The sequence below is a fragment of the Mus caroli genome, unplaced genomic scaffold (assembly GCF_978045245.1).
Source record: "Mus caroli unplaced genomic scaffold, Mus_caroli_1 scaffold_10, whole genome shotgun sequence".
NCBI classification, from domain to species: Eukaryota; Metazoa; Chordata; class Mammalia; order Rodentia; family Muridae; genus Mus; species Mus caroli.
The window spans coordinates 44747058-44762719 of NW_028227265.1; the positions used below are offsets into that span (position 1 = coordinate 44747058).

Here is a 15662-nt window from a genome sequence, read left to right on the forward strand (position 1 = left end):
TACATATAATAAATAAATAAATCATAAAAAAATGAGGCTCAACTCTCTTTGCCCCATCTACTGCGAGAATGAAGACCATTCTCAGCAATCAGACTGTCGACATTCCAGAAAATTTCAACATCACTCTGAAGGGGCGCACAGTCATTGTGAAGGGGCCCCAGGGGGACTCTGTGGAGGGACTTCAATCACATCAATGTGGAGCTGAGTCTTCTTGGAAAGACAAACAAAAGGCTCCGGTTGACAAATGGTGGGGTAACACAAAGGACCTGGCCACTGTCAGAACCATCTGCAGTCATGTTCAGAACACAATCAAGGGTGTCACACTGGGCTTCCGTTACAAGATGAGGTCTGTGTATGCTCACTTCCCTATGAACATCGTTGGTCGAAATCCAAAATTTCTTGGGTGAAAAATCCATCTGCAGGGTTCGGATGAGGACAGGTGTTGCTTGTTCTGTCTCTCAAGCCCAGAAGGGTGAGTTAATCCTTGAAGGAAATGACATTGAACTTGTTTCTGATACAGCCACTCTGATTCAGCAAGCCACAACAGGTAAAAACAAGGGTATCAGGAAGTTTTAGGATGGCATCTCTGTGTCTGAGAAGGGGTGAGGAGGTCTCAGTTTCCTGACTCCAGAAACAAGATCCTGATCACAAGTACAATTTGGGCTCTTTTAGGAGAATAAAAGACTTATATATTGAAAAAAAAAAATTGAGGCTCAGATGCAAGAATGTCAGCCTACAGGGAGTGATTGATACAACCAGAAAAATCATAAACCCTCCGGCTTCTCTGTGCTCTCAGGAGATCAATGTAATAATATCACATTGACACTTCTTACAAACTGTCATAGCTGGGGGGCTGGGAGGGAGGAAGGTGGATAGGTAGCGTGGGGCATATGCTTTTAATCCCAGCACTCAAATGACAGAGACAGACAGATCTCCAAGTTCAAGTCCAGCCTGGTCTACAGAGCAAGTTCCAGGATACCCAGGGCTACACAGAGAAACCCTGTCTCATGAAACCAAAAACCAACCAACCAACAAAACTTCCAAACAAAAAACCAAAACAAACCTTGGATCTCATCCATATGTGATCCTGTGACTCAATGTGGGGGTTAAAAAACAACTGGCAGGTCTCTGTCTTCTCTGCCCTGGGAGCAGCCCTCCTGCCTTGGCCCCTCACCCCTGAAATTGTACGCCTGCTCCAAGTTCGTCTCTACCTGCTCCCTGCTCAGGAGCACCTCTCAGTTGCTGAGTCGTCCGCTGTCAGCAGTGGAGTTGAAGCGACCACAGATGCCTACAGATGAGAGCCTCAGCAGCTTGGCGGTCTGGCGGCCTCTGACTTCACTTATCCCTAGCCACAGTTTCCAAGTCAGCACCATTTCAAGGGACATGGACACAGCTGCCAAGTTCATTGGAGCTGGGGCTGCGATAGTTGGGGTGGCTGGCTCTGGGGCAGGGATTGGGACTGTTTTGGGGAGCCAGGAACCCTTCTCTGAAGCAACAACTCTTCTTCTACGCAATTCTTGGCTTTGCCTTCTCAGAGGCCATGGGGCTCTTTTGCCTAATGGTGGCCTTTCTCATCCTCTTCGCCATGTGAAGCAGCTGTCTCCACTTCCACCTCCCATGGTTCTTTCCTGTCGTCTGCCCTGTATGTTCCTTTTCCTGTACCTCCCTAAGAAGTCTGGGGAAAGTGCTTGGCTCAGGGTTTGACAGAGAGAAGACAAATAAATACTGTATTAATAAGAAAAAAACAAACAAACAACTGGCAGGGGCTGAAGAGATGGCTCAGCGGTTAAGAGCACTGACTGCTCTTCCAAAGGTCCTGAGTTCAAATCCCAGCAACCACATGGTGGCTCACAACCATCCATATTGAGATCTGGTGCCCTCTTCTGGTGTGTCTGAAAACAGCTATAGTGTATTTACATATAATAAATAAATCTTTTTTTAAAAATGGCAATAATAAAAGGTTTCTGAATATTCAGTGACCAAATTAATTCAAAACCAAATTGCAGTGAGTTCTAGCAGCTCTTGGCCATGTCAGGCTATGCAACCATGGCAGCTTCTTTGTTGGTTGGTTTTGCTTTTGTATTTTGGCACAGTCTCTCAATATGCATGTGTGCATGTGTTAATGTAGACACTTGCATACCGTAGCACACATAGCACACGTATCTCTACCCTGGCTAACGAGTTGGCTCAGTGGTTAAGAGCACTGACTGCTTTCCCAAAAGTCCTGAGTTCAAATCCCAACATATATGACACCCTCTTCTGGCACGTCTGAAGACAGCTACAGTGTACTTATATATAATAATAATAAATGAATCTTTGGGCCTGAGCGAGCAGAGTTGACCAGAATGAGCAGAGGTCCTAAAAATTCAATTCCCAAAAACCACATGAAGACTCACAACTATCTGTTCAGCTACAGTGTACTCACATACATAAAATAAATAATTAAATCTTTTTAAAAAGTTATCTCCTTCTACCTTAAGGTATAATTTAGTTCCTCAGGCTTTAGCCAAGAACACATGTACCCACCATGCCATCTTACCAGCCCTGTCCTTAGTTCTGAACACAAAGCATGCCACTGTGATGTCACTCCACACAATGCTCAGTAAATACTGCTTCATTTACCAAAACTTTCCCAAGATTGAGACTGTACTACATATTGTGTTTTCATTATTTGTAGGAAAGTTTTCTGCTCTGGTAGAAACATAATGTCTTGATATTTAAACAGAGGCCTTTAAAATATTTTTTAAATTTTATTTTTATTATTTTAAATTGTTTGTACATATGTCTGCATTAGCATGAGAGTCAGATGGAGCTCCACTTGCCTTTGGTTATGAGTCACCTAATATGGCTGCTGTAAACAGAACACTAGTCCTCTGGAAGAGCAGCACGTGCTCTTAAACACTGAGCCTTCTCTCCAGCCCTGGTTTATGTCTTAACTTAAAGACAGGGTCTCTTTATGTAGACAGGCTGGCCTAGAACTCACAGAGATCCACCCTCCTCTACCAAGCGCTGGTACTAAAGGCATGTGCTTCCACATTGTGTAATTTATTTCTCTGTGTGTGTGTGTGTGTGTGTGTATGTGTGTGTGTGTGTCTGTCTGTCTGTGTGGAGATATGCACACATAAATGCTGGTGCCTGCCAAGGCCAGAGGCACTGGGTTCCTGGTGACAGGTGGTTATGAGCATTTCATTATGGATGCTAGACTCTGAACTTAAGTCTTCTGCAAGAGCAACAAGCTCGCTCCCCACCCTTTCTGTTTTATTTATTTATTATTTATTTTTTGGCTTTTTCGAGACAGGTTTTCTCTGTGTAGCCCTGGCTGTCCTGGAACTCACTCTAGTAGACCAGGCTGGCCTCAAACTCAGAAATCTGCTGGCCTCTGCCTCCCAAGTGCTGGGATTAAAGGTGTGTGCCAGAGCAGCGCCTTGGAGGTCCGGTGGATCTGTGTCTTGCTTCCACAGTGTTTGAACCGAACAGACCAGGGGATTCCCACTGTACTCGCTTCCAGCCGCCTTACAAGTCTCTCCAGTTGCAGCCTCCGGGACCATCTCCTTGCTGCCTTCGGCTCCTAGGACCAGTCTGCACCGTCTCTTCGCCGTTAGCTCCTACTCCGGATCAGCCATGACCTCTCAGATTCGTCAGAATTATTCCACCGAGGTGAAAGCTGCCGTGAACCGTCTGGTCAACTTGCACCTGCAGGCCTCCTACACCTACCTCTCTCTGGGCTTCTTTTTTGATCGTGATGATGTGGCTCTGGAGGGCGTAGGCCACTTCTTCCGCGAATTGGCGGAGGAGAAGCGCGAGGGAGCCGAGCGAGCGTCTCTTCGAGTTGCAGAACGATCACGGGGGCCGTGCACTCTTCCAGGATGTGCAGAAACCATCTCAAGATGAATGGGGTAAAACCCAGGAGGCCATGAAAGCTGCCTTGGCCCTGGAGAAGAAACTGAACCAGGCCCTCTTGGATCTGCATGCCCTGGGTTCTGCCCGAGCGGACCCTCATCTCTGACTTCTTGGAAAGCCACTTCCTGGATAAGGAGGTGAAACTCATCAAGAAGATGGGCAACCACCTGACCAACCTCCGTAGGGTGGCAGGGCCACAACCAGCGCAGACTGGCGCGCCCCAGGGATCTCTGAGCCAGTATCTCTTTGAGCGCCTCACTCTCAAGCACGACTAAGAGGCCTCTGTGCCTTCCAAGGGACTCCCCGCTCTGCTCTGCACCAGCCTGCCCTGGGACCTCCACCTGAATGAACCTCTCAAGCCACTAGGCAGCTTTGTAACCGCCCTGGAGCCTCTGTCAAGTCTTGGACCAAGTGAAAATAATGCTTTTTGAGACAAAAAAAAAAAAAAAAAAAAAGGTGTGTGCCACCTCCGCCTGGCTCTGTTTTATTTTTATGTATATAATATAAATATACATATATTACATATATGTCCTATATATTATATGAGTTTTGCCTGGATATGCAAATCATTTGCATGTGGTGGCAGCAGATGACAAGAGGGCATCAGATCTTCTAGAACTGGGGTTACAGTTGTTAGCCACCATGTGAGTGCTGGGAGACAAACTCAGGTCCTTTGCAAAAGCAATAAGCACTCTTTTTTTGTTTTGTTTTGTTATGTTTTTTTGTTTTGTTTTGTTTTGTTTTGTTTTTTGAGACAGGGTTTCTCTGTATAGTCCTGGCTGTCCTGGAACTCACTTTGTAGACCAGGCTGGCCTTGAACTCAGAAATCTGCCTGCCTCTGCCTCCCAAGTGCTGGGATTCAAGTGCCCACAACGCTCAACAAGCCCTCTTAACTACAGTGCCATTGCTCTAGCTTTAATATTTTCCTACCAATCCTCACGATAGCAAACTAGTGTACCTCTGGTTGTATTGTGTTAGAAGTCTAGATTTTTAAAATTGTTCTTTGGGCTAGGTGGTGGTGTAGGACTTTCACACCAGCACTTGTGAGCAGAGGCAGGCAGTTCTCTGCAAATTCAAGGCCAGCCTAGTCTACAAAGCAAGTTCTAGGACAGCTAGGCCTATACAGAAAAACCCTGGTTTGCAAAACCCTGGTGAGATGGCTCAGTGGGTAAGAGCACCCGACTGTTCTTCCAAAGGTCCAGAGTTCAAATCCCAGCAACCACATGGTAGCTCACAACCATCTGTAATGAGATCTGACGCCCTCTTCTGGTGTGTGTCTGAAGACAGCTACAGTGTACTTACATATAATAATAAATAAATAAATCTTAAAAAAAAAGAAAAACAAAAATAAATAAATAAAAAATAAACAAATTGCTGTTTGGACCTGGGCTGGAGAGATGACTGAGAGAGTAAGATCATTGGATGATCTTTCAGAGGGCCCAGGCTCACTTCCCAGCACCCACATGGTAGCTCACAATGATCCGTAACTCCCGTTTCTGGGGATCTGGTATCCTTGGAAGTCAGAAGGTACTACTGGATCCCATGTATCCAGACCACACATGCTCAGAGGTTGACGGTACCCACAGCTCTTAGAAAGCTGTGGGAACCACCTCATTCATGATTACCTAGCATATATTATCCACAAGCCTGCCAAACCCATTGTTTCATGCTTACAGCAAACCATGATAGAGGCCCTTTGTGCTGAACACAAAATCAGCCTCAATGAAACTGATGAGAAGAAACTAGGTAAGGGGTAAGCCTCTGTAAAACTGATGAAGAGGGGGAAACCCTGTAAATTTGGTTGTCTGCAGTTGTGTAGTCAAGGATGGCAAAAAATCTCAGCCCAAAGATGTTATCCAAGACTGCTTCAGTAGGAGGAACGAATGAACGAATGTCAGGGTTGCTGTGGCTTAGGACAAAGGTACATCCCATGGACCCACAAGATGGATGGAGAGAACTGAGTCTGACAAAATTTCTTCTGACCTCCACATACATGTTGTGATGCACACACACACAAACACACAACTAAATAAAATGAAAAAAAAACCCTTAAAAATGTAGGTTCAGCCGGGCGTTGGTGGCGCACGCCTTTAATCCCAGCACTCGGGAGGCAGAGGCAGGCGGATTTCTGAGTTCGAGGCCAGCCTGGTCTACAGAGTGAGTTCCAGGATAGCCAGGGCTACACAGAGAAACCCTGTCTCGAAAAACCAAAAAAAAAAAAAAAAAAAAAGTAGGTTCATTTTAAAAATATGCTTGGAGCTGGGCAGTGGTGGCATATGCATTTAATCCCACCACTTGGGAGGCAGAGGAGAATTTCTGAGTTCAAGGCCAGTCTGGTTTACAAACTGAGTTCCAGGACAGCAAGGGCTACACAGAGAAACGCTGTCTCAAAAAAAAACAAACAAAAAAAACCAAAAAAATCAACAACAACAACAACAACAAATCCCAAAAATATGTTTGGGCTGGAAAAATGGATCCGTGGTTAAGAGCACTGTTGCTCTTTCAGAGGACCAGGGTTTGGTTCTCAGCACCCACATAACCACAGGTAACTCTGGTTCCAGGGGATCTGATGTCCTTTTCTTGTTTTGTGGGCACTAGGTATGCATGTGGTATGCATACATACATGTAGGCATTCATATATGTAAAATAACAATAGCTATTTTAAAAGAAGTCAAGAAGAGGAAAAGAGCCGGGCGTGGTGGCGCACGCCTTTAATCCCAGCACTCGGGAGGCAGAGGCAGGCGGATTTCTGAGTTCGAGGCCAGCCTGGTCTACAAAGTGAGCTCCAGGACAGCCAGGGCTACACAGAGAAACCCTGTCTCGAAAAACCAAAAAAAAAAAAAAAAAAAAAAAAAAAAAAAAAAAAAAAGAAGAGGAGAAGAAGCTGATCCTCATGGTACACATCTTTTTTTTTTTTTTTTTTGGTTTTTTCGAGACAGGGTTTCTCTGTGTAGCCCTGGCTGTCCTGGCACTCACTTTGTAGACCAGACTGGCCTCGAACTCAGAAATCCGCCTGCTTCTGCCTCCCGAGTGCGCCCGGCTCCATGGTACACATCTTTAATCCCAGCAGAAGCAGGGAGATCTCAGTAAGTTCCAGGCCAGCCTGGTCTACATCTATATCAAAGACCCTGTCTCAAAGTGGGAAGATGGCTAGGTAGTAGTAGAGTATTAGCTTAACATTTAGAAAAAACAAACAAACAAACAAACAAACAAAAACAGAGTAACTTTGAAAGGGCAAGACATGAGTCCAGGAGCTCCAAGCCAGTCCATGGCAATTTAGTAAGACCCTTGTCTCAAAAATATAAAAACAACGCAGATGATTTTTACATGCATTGGTGTTTTGCCTGCATGTGTAAGGGTATCAGATCCTCTGGAACCAGAGTTACAGACAGTTGTGAGCTACCATGTAGGTGCTGGGATTTGAACTCGGGTCTCCTGAAGAGTAGCCAATGCTCTTAACCCTTGAACCATCTCTCCAGCCCCACTTATGTCACTCTTAGCTTATTAAATTGGTTAAATATTAAATAAACGACTTAATATCCCTGTCCCTCAGTCTTCCTGACGGGTGTAAAGGAACCCGGTTTGTTGTGAGAAGCAATACCATGTCAACAGATGCACACAGTATTTGGTAACAACAGCTGGGCGTGGTGGCGCACGCCTTTAATCCCAGCACTCGGGAGGCAGAGGCAGGCGGATTTCTGAGTTCGAGGCCAGCCTGGTCTACAAAGTGAGTGCCAGGACAGCCAGGGCTATACAGAGAAACCCTGTCTCGAAAAACCTAAAAAAAAAAAAAAAAAGTATTTGGTAACAACAATCTAACAGCGGACCATGCTTCAGACTTTTTTTCCAGTACAGTGATGAAACGCAAACCTCACGATTTGCTAGACAAGGGCTCTATCACAGAGGTATACATCCCCAGTTCTGAGATACTCCGAAACATTATGATTTGAGCCTGTTACACATTATTTCTAGCACTTCCTAATTCCAACCCTATAGTTAAGACATGTATTCAGGTTTCATCAATTTAGGCCCCTTTCAGCTTCAAAACAATTTGTTTTCCCCCAAGGATTTTTTTTTCTCTTGTGACATGGTTTCACTGTATAACTCTGAGTGACCTAGACTACAGTAAGTACACCAGGCTGACCTGGAACTCACAGAGATTCACTAGAACCCCAGCCCTCCCAATGCTGAGATTAAAGGTGTGCTACCATACCTGATTTTTTTTTTTTAATGTGTACAGTGATTTATTTTTGTTTTGTTTTGTTTTGTTTTTGTTTTGTTTTTTGGTTTTTCGAGTCAGGGTTTCTCTGTATAGCCCTGGCTGTCCTGGAACTCACTCTGTAGACCAGGTTGGCCTCGAACTCAGAAATCCACCTGCCTCTGCCTCCCAAGTGCTGGGATTAAAGGCGTGCGCCACCACCGCCTGGCCCCATACCTGATTTCTTTACAAAATATTTATTTATTTATTTATTTTATGTATATGAGTACACTGTAGCTGTACAGATGGTTGTGAGCCTTCATGTGGTTGTTGGGAATTGAATTTAGGACCTCTGCTCACTTAGGTCGGCCTCACTTGCTCTGGTCAACCCTGCTCTCTCAGGCCCAAAGATTTCTTTTTTTTTTTTTTTAAAGTTATGTCTTTTTTTTTAAGATTTATTTATTTATTATATGTAAGTACACTGTAGCTGTCTTCAGACACTCCAGAAGAGGGCACCAGATCTCGTTACGGATGGTTGTGAGCCACCATGTGGTTGCTGGGATTTGAACTCTGGACCTTCGGAAGAGCAGTCGGGTGCTCTTACCCACTGAGCCATCTCACCAGCCCCAAAGATTTCTTTATTATAATACGTAAGTACACTGTAGCTGTCTTCTGACACACCAGATGAGGGCGTCAGATCTCATTACAGATGGTTGTGTGCCACCATGTGGTTGCTGGGATTTGAACTCAGGACCTTCGGAAGAGCAGTCAGCGCTCTTACCTGCTGAGCCATCTCACCAGCCCTACCTGATTTTCTTAATTAAAAAAAAAGCAAAAAAAAAAAAAAAAAAAAAAAAAAAAAGCGAGGGGTTGGAGAGATGGCTCAGTGGTTAAGATCACAGACTGCTGGTCAAGTGCTCATGGGTGATTCTCACGTTCCTGCCTGCTATCCTGCTGAAGTATACTGAAGTATACTGCGTTTACAGTTGTGCATTACCACATTCAGGGTTTTCTTTTTAAAGCTTTTAATTTTTATTTTATTTGTATAGATGTTTTGCCTGCACATATGTTTCTGTACCATTTGCACATCTGGTGCCCACAGAAGAGGTCTTCAGACCCTCTGAAACTCAAGTTACATAGTTTTGATCCTTCGTGTGTGTGCTGGGAATAAGACTGGGGTCATTCTTAAGAGCAGCCAGTGCTCCAAACCAATTTCTCCCGTCCTTTATTTCATTGTGTTAAAGCAGCGTATCATGTAACCCAGGCTGGCCTCAAACTCACTATGCAGCTGAGAACTGAACTTTTGATCCCTGCTTCACTCACCGTCTTGGGTCCTAGGACAAAGCAGAAGGCATCAAGCATATGTGTCAGTGGCACAGGACTGGAGGGAGGGTCAGGTCAGTCACAGGTCTGTCAAGATCATGTTGAACTTGGGTGTCCTCCAGAGGGACCTTCACCAGCAATGCTGAGTTCTGTACACTGCCTGGGGGACAGGGTGGAGCCCCAACTTCTTGACCTCAAGTGTCATTGCTTGACTGAGTTCCTCTCACTGCGAAGGAAGCACGCCATTTTTGTAAGGATTCCTTCTGCGCAGTTCATAGTCTGTTTCAGGGCTCCCAATTCCTCAGTTTGGAAACACCTCCCATCCCCCATCCCCTACAGGTACCGTCCTTCCTCCTCCAGGCAGCAGGCAGAGTCACATGATTTGAGTCAGAGGACTCCAGATCCAAGGGTCCTGCTTATCTCCCTAGAACTATCACCATAGCCATCTGTGTCCTTTTTCCTCCTCAAACGGCACCCCTTGCCTTCTGCCGTTTATTGCAAAAGCCAAGTCGTTTGTGGGAGACCACAAGAAGTGACTCCTTTCATACTCCAGCTTAAGAGAAAGAGAAAAAAACAAAAAACAAAAAACCCCTATTTCTCACCCAAGAAAACACGCTTACAGTCACACCTCCGAGACCTCTGTGTTTCCTGCTCTTGAACCGTGGACAGCCCTAAAAGGTTTAAAAGCATTTCTGTCAAGATATCTCAGGGTCACCCCTGTTGCCTTCTGAAATTTCAGGGAGGCGAAATGACTTGTATCATGTCACACAGGCTGCAGGGAACTACGGGACGAGAGGAGAAACTGGTACGTTCTCTATGGCCTGAACAACTGTGGAACCAGAATGCAGCGAAACCTCAGGATCCTGGCTGGCCCTTGACCTTATCCTGAATAGGAAACGCTCGCCATCGGTGGGCGTTTCCTAAGTGCAGGACAGACAGGACATGAAAGTTGCAAATAATCCTTACATCTTCCCTCTGACCAGAGAGGATGGGAAAGGGCCGAAGCTGAGGACCGGTCTTGGTCCCGCACGGTTAACACCTGGTACCGCTCGCGCGGATTCTTTAAACGACTCCTAGCGAGCCAGGGACTCTCAGCAGCAAGGGCGGGGTTGGGCTGAGGTTCAATCACGTGACCTGCCTGAGTGGGCTAGCGGCCCCCACCCCACCAGGGGGCGTCCCCCACAACGCGTGGTCGACCCTCATTGGCCCATAGTGCGACCAATAGAAATCAGCCATCTGGGATCCCAGCGTTCCGAGCCACAGCCTAACTTGCTGAGCCGACTGGGATGCAATGAGAAGGGACAGCTGTAGGTCTAAACCAGTCAAAAGGACCGAGGGGCGGGCTCAGCGGCCGTGTCAGGTTCGGGTGAGAGGTAGGTGAATATAAATTGGAGCGGCGGTGGCCGCGTCCGTCAATACCGCAGAGCCGCTGCCTGACGATCGTCTTAAAGGGCCCGTGTGCCGCCGCCCCCTCGGCCCGCCATGCTCCTTTCGGTGCCGCTCCTGCTTGGCCTCCTTGGCTTGGCCGCCGCAGACCCTGCCATCTATTTCAAAGAGCAGTTCTTGGACGGAGGTAAGGTCTGGGCCCGTCTCGAGGCCGCTTAGCGACTGCTGGGCCCCGAGACCTCGGCTGCCTCGTCGTGTGTAATGTAATTACCGTTCAGAGGGCCAACACTGTGGCCCCGGAGGGACTAGGGCCGCGGGCGGTTCCATTTGTGCGTCCTTGTGGGACTAGGAAGGCTCAGCCGTTTCCCGCGCCCAGAGTTAGGATTCGTCCAAGGACCTGAAGCCCATCGACATGTCAAGTTTGAGGTTGGGATGGGAATCCCCTTCCCCACCCCCACCTGCTTGTAGCTCCTGACAGACGTTGGTTATGGGGGCGGGGGTCGGACGGCCCCGCTAATCTGACTATGCCCTTCCCTTTCAGATGCCTGGACCAACCGCTGGGTCGAATCCAAACATAAGTCCGATTTTGGCAAATTTGTCCTCAGTTCTGGCAAATTTTACGGGGACCAGGAGAAGGATAAAGGTACAAGGGAGTGGGTGCAGGACAACTTCCTGGAGGAAACTGTAGTCAGCACATACGTCTTGTTGGGGCTTTTCCCAGGAACACGGGAGCCAAGGACAGGTGGAGGAAGGAAGGGGAGGTCAGCCGTGCCCCTCTAGGTCTAGGGTATTCGGGGTTCACCTGACGACAGTCCCGTTTCATCACAGGGCTGCAGACAAGCCAAGATGCCCGATTTTACGCACTGTCCGCCAAATTCGAACCCTTCAGCAACAAGGGCCAGACACTGGTAGTACAGTTCACGGTGAAGCATGAGCAGAATATCGACTGTGGGGGCGGTTACGTGAAGCTGTTTCCGAGTGGCTTGGACCAGAAGGACATGCATGGAGACTCCGAATATAACATCATGTTTGGTAAGGGGCCCCCAGCCAGTGCTGACCTCTGCCGGTTGGACAGTGGGTGCAGACTGAAACCCTTTGTAACCAGAATGCTGATCTTCATACCATGGAAAGCACTTGAATGATGAAAATTTTTGTCCTGAAGGAACCAATTTATTAGTTGGTGTACAATATTAGTTGAAGACTTATTTGTTCATTTGTATGATATTTTCTACATGTTAATAATTTTAGAAATGATGCTAATGACAGGGTCTAAAAATCAGCGAAAAATCTGAGCGTGTGCATATTTTGTCTGTACTCGAGTATGAAAAGGTGTGCTAGTGTGAAGGTCAGAGGGCAACTTTGCAAATCTCTTTTGTCATCTGGGTTCCAGGATCAAATTTGGATTGTCAGGCTTAGTGTCAAGCACCTAATTTACCACTGAGCCATTTGCTGGCCCCAGAATGGTAATCGTTTCAGATTTGTAGTCTCTTATGCCTTTAATGGATGCATTGAAGTCAGGTGTATAACTGTTCCTGAACAGTTAGGACTTTGTATAGAGAACCTGTCTCAAAAAACAAACAAACCCCAACCAAAACAGGTTTTTATTTCTGGATAGCGATGGCTGTGTATATGTGTAATTCCAGCATTCAGACCACTGAAGTAGATCAGTACTTTAAAGGCAGCTTCAGTTAAATGTAACAGTCACCTCTGTCAAAAATAAAATAAGAGCTGGAGATAGAATTCAGTGGTTTCAAAGAACAGAAGCTCAGTTCCCAGCACTCACACAGTGTCATGTGACTCTTGTGCCCACTTCAGACCTCTGCAGGCTCCTGTGTATGCATGGTATATAGACACAAATAGATGAGGTTAAGTCTCCCTTTCCCAAAGGGCTGCCATCAGCCTGCATATGCTTCTTACATAGGTCCCGACATCTGCGGTCCTGGCACCAAGAAGGTTCATGTCATCTTTAACTACAAGGGCAAGAATGTGCTGATCAACAAGGATATCCGGTGTAAGGTGTGCCTGGGGTAGTCATTTAAATGGCTGTCATGGGAGGTCCCGGCAGCCTGGTGGGAGGGACTGCTCACCTCCTTCCCTCTTCAGGATGATGAATTCACACACCTATACACACTGATTGTGCGGCCAGACAACACCTATGAGGTGAAAATTGACAACAGCCAGGTGGAGTCAGGCTCCTTGGAGGATGATTGGGACTTTCTGCCACCCAAGAAGATTAAGGACCCTGATGCTGCCAAGCCGGAAGACTGGGATGAACGAGCCAAGATCGATGACCCCACAGATTCCAAGCCTGAGGTTAGTGTTGAGAGGGTAGCTCCACCTCTGTCATAGAGTGGAGGACATCTGGGTCTACTTTGACCTCCATGTGTACTCCTAGGACTGGGACAAGCCAGAGCACATCCCTGACCCTGATGCTAAGAAGCCTGAGGACTGGGATGAAGAGATGGATGGAGAGTGGGAACCACCAGTGATCCAAAATCCTGAATACAAGGTAGGCTTGGGTGTTTGGGTGTGGCTCCCTGGTGGGATGCTTCCTTGGGTGCTATGATTAATGTTGCACTGCAGAAACAAAACAAGATAGGCCTTGGGGTCCTAGTCAGGGTTGTTGGCTGTACTGTGGGATGTGTCTGTCTCTCTATTCATCTGGTTCTCTTCTACAGGGCGAGTGGAAACCACGTCAGATTGACAACCCAGATTACAAGGGTACCTGGATACACCCAGAAATTGACAACCCTGAATACTCCCCTGATGCAAATATCTATGCCTATGATAGTTTTGCTGTACTGGGCCTAGATCTCTGGCAGGTGAGACATAGGAAAGACAAGGGTTCCTGGCAGACCTCAAGTCAGGATCATAGTGGTTTATCTGGAGGGAAGAACAGGCAGAGGCACCAACCCTAAGGTGTTCTGAAATGGCCCGCCTAATGAGGCATTTCCTGTTTTATCTCCTTTTTCTTACTAAAGAAAGATGGTTTATTGTTAAAGCATTTTTATGTGTATGGGTATATAGAGGTCAGAGGAAAACTTACTAGAGGAGTTGGTTCTCTTCACCATGTGAGTCCTAGGAATCAACTCTGGTCATTAAAAAAAGCTTGGCAACCAAGTGCCTTCATTTGCTGAGCTGTCTCTGGCTCCACTGAGCACTTTTCTCTTTTCTGCAGGACTACTTGGCTCGTGCTAAGTCCTTTGCCAAAGTGCCCTTGCAAAATCAGCTGGGATCACCCAGTTACAGCTCTGCTCACTGCTCACCCTGGCTACATAACCAAATAAGATTTTAAAAAACATTGGTACCGAGTTTTTGTTGTTGATGTTTTCTGTGTCTAGGCCAGTTCTTGGCATGAGTTGGAAAAAGAGAGCCCCAGAATGCCTGTTTTGTAGAGGAAGTAGTGTGGAAAGTGAAGCCAGTTCCATCCAGGTCATTAGGGTGTGAGTTCTGGAAGCATGGCTTCTAAACTGTAATGTCCCCAGGATCACAGCTCCCCCCACCCCCCAACCCCCAGCCAGGCAGGGTGGTCTTGGTGTATGTATGGTATGTACTGACTAGCCTAAAATTCTTCTGCCTGCCTTCTCAGTGCATCAACTTACATACTTGCCCATCCCACCCACTTTTCTTTTGGACATGATCTCACTAATAATCCTGTTGGCTTGGACCTCCACAAGTAGTCTGTCTTCTCAGAGCTGTGATCTAAGGCATGTCTTACCACACCCTGCTGCCCCACACATTTTGGTGGATTCAAAGACTAGGAAAGGTGGGAATAGAGGCCTGCCGAGAGCCAGGACTGCCAGAAGTCACTGCTGACCACCTGTCTTTCCGTTCTTTCCCAGGTCAAGTCCGGGACAATCTTTGACAACTTCCTCATCACCAATGATGAGGCCTATGCAGAGGAGTTTGGCAATGAGACGTGGGGTGTTACCAAGGTGGGTCAGAGCTCCTTTGTTTACTCTAGGGGTCATCTGGGAGGCCTGGCAGGCAGGTGTGAGCCAGGTATTAAAAGATATGGTTGGTCGGTCCTCACAGGCCGCAGAGAAGCAGATGAAGGACAAGCAGGATGAGGAGCAGAGGCTTAAGGAGGAAGAAGAAGACAAGAAGCGTAAAGAGGAAGAAGAAGCTGAGGATAAAGACGATGAGGATGACAGAGATGAAGATGAGGATGAAGAAGATGAGAAGGAGGAAGATGAGGAGGATGCCACTGGCCAAGCCAAGGATGAGCTGTAGAGGCCACACCACCTGCCTTCAGGGCTGGACTGAGGCCTGAACACCCTGCCGCAGAGCTGGCTGCTCCCAATAATGTCTCTATGAGACTCAAGAACTTTTGATTTTTTTCCAGGCAGGTTCAGATCTGGGGTAGATTCTGATTTTGTTCCCCTGCCTCCCCCATTACCCCCCCTCCTTTTTTTTTTACTGGTGTTTGTCTTTAATTTTCCTTCAGCCCTCATCTGGTTTCTCATTTTTGAATCAACATCTTTTCCTTCTGTCCCTTCCTTTCTCCATCTCTTGGTCACTACCCTCCAACTCTAGGAACAGGGGTGTAGAGGAGGAGAAGCCCTAGGCTTGAGATTTCATCTGCTCTCCTTCCTGGATCTCAGAGGAGGGCAGGAGAAGGGGGTGGTGTTTTCCCTCCCCCCAGCACTGAGGAAGAATGGGGCTGCTCTTATCCCCTTTCTCCCTTGCCCCCAGGACTGGGCCACTTGTGGGGCAGCCAGTTCTAGCACAGCTCACACTGAGAGTGTAAGAACTACAAACAAAATTTCTATTAAATTAAGTTTTGTGTCTTCCCTATTGTGTCTCCTTCTCTGGGAGGATGTACATCAGGGAGCTAAAAGGAGCATTTCTCAGG

General features: G+C 47.0%; 1 protein-coding gene, 1 long non-coding RNA gene and 2 pseudogenes across 2 annotated transcripts; 3 read left to right on the plus strand and 1 right to left on the minus strand.

Moving 5' to 3' along the window:
- The first annotated feature begins 1205 nt into the window (after positions 1 to 1205).
- Positions 1206 to 1739, plus strand: LOC110300869 (ATP synthase F(0) complex subunit C2, mitochondrial pseudogene; annotated as a pseudogene).
- Positions 1740 to 3490: 1751 nt separating this feature from the next.
- Positions 3491 to 4190, plus strand: LOC110300867 (ferritin light chain 1-like; annotated as a pseudogene).
- Positions 4191 to 9092: 4902 nt separating this feature from the next.
- LOC147002370 (uncharacterized) lies at positions 9093 to 10479 on the minus strand. The gene is made up of 3 exons (XR_015048721.1): positions 10388 to 10479; positions 10024 to 10092; positions 9093 to 9647 (listed from the first exon to the last, which is right to left on the minus strand). It is a non-coding gene; the product is annotated as an uncharacterized LOC147002370 (long non-coding RNA).
- Positions 10480 to 10817: 338 nt separating this feature from the next.
- Positions 10818 to 15600, plus strand: Calr (calreticulin). Its single transcript, XM_021169531.2, has 9 exons — positions 10818 to 10994; positions 11349 to 11450; positions 11636 to 11839; positions 12729 to 12823; positions 12911 to 13120; positions 13203 to 13316; positions 13486 to 13629; positions 14650 to 14742; positions 14843 to 15600. The coding sequence occupies exons 1-9, from the start codon at positions 10904 to 10906 to the stop codon at positions 15038 to 15040; spliced, it is 1251 nt and encodes a 416-aa protein (XP_021025190.1). The 5' UTR covers positions 10818 to 10903; the 3' UTR covers positions 15041 to 15600.
- The last annotated feature ends 62 nt before the right edge of the window (positions 15601 to 15662 follow it).

Excerpts from the sequence above, each read along its gene's own strand:
- Calr (XM_021169531.2), top strand. The coding sequence starts at position 10,904 with ATGCTCCTTTCGGTGCCGCTCCTGCTTGGCCTCCTTGGCTTGGCCGCC. Across the intron at positions 11,451-11,635 it reads GGACCAGGAGAAGGATAAAG|GGCTGCAGACAAGCCAAGAT; the intron begins GTACAAGGGAGT and ends GTTTCATCACAG. Across the intron at positions 13,317-13,485 it reads TCCAAAATCCTGAATACAAG|GGCGAGTGGAAACCACGTCA; the intron begins GTAGGCTTGGGT and ends TCTCTTCTACAG.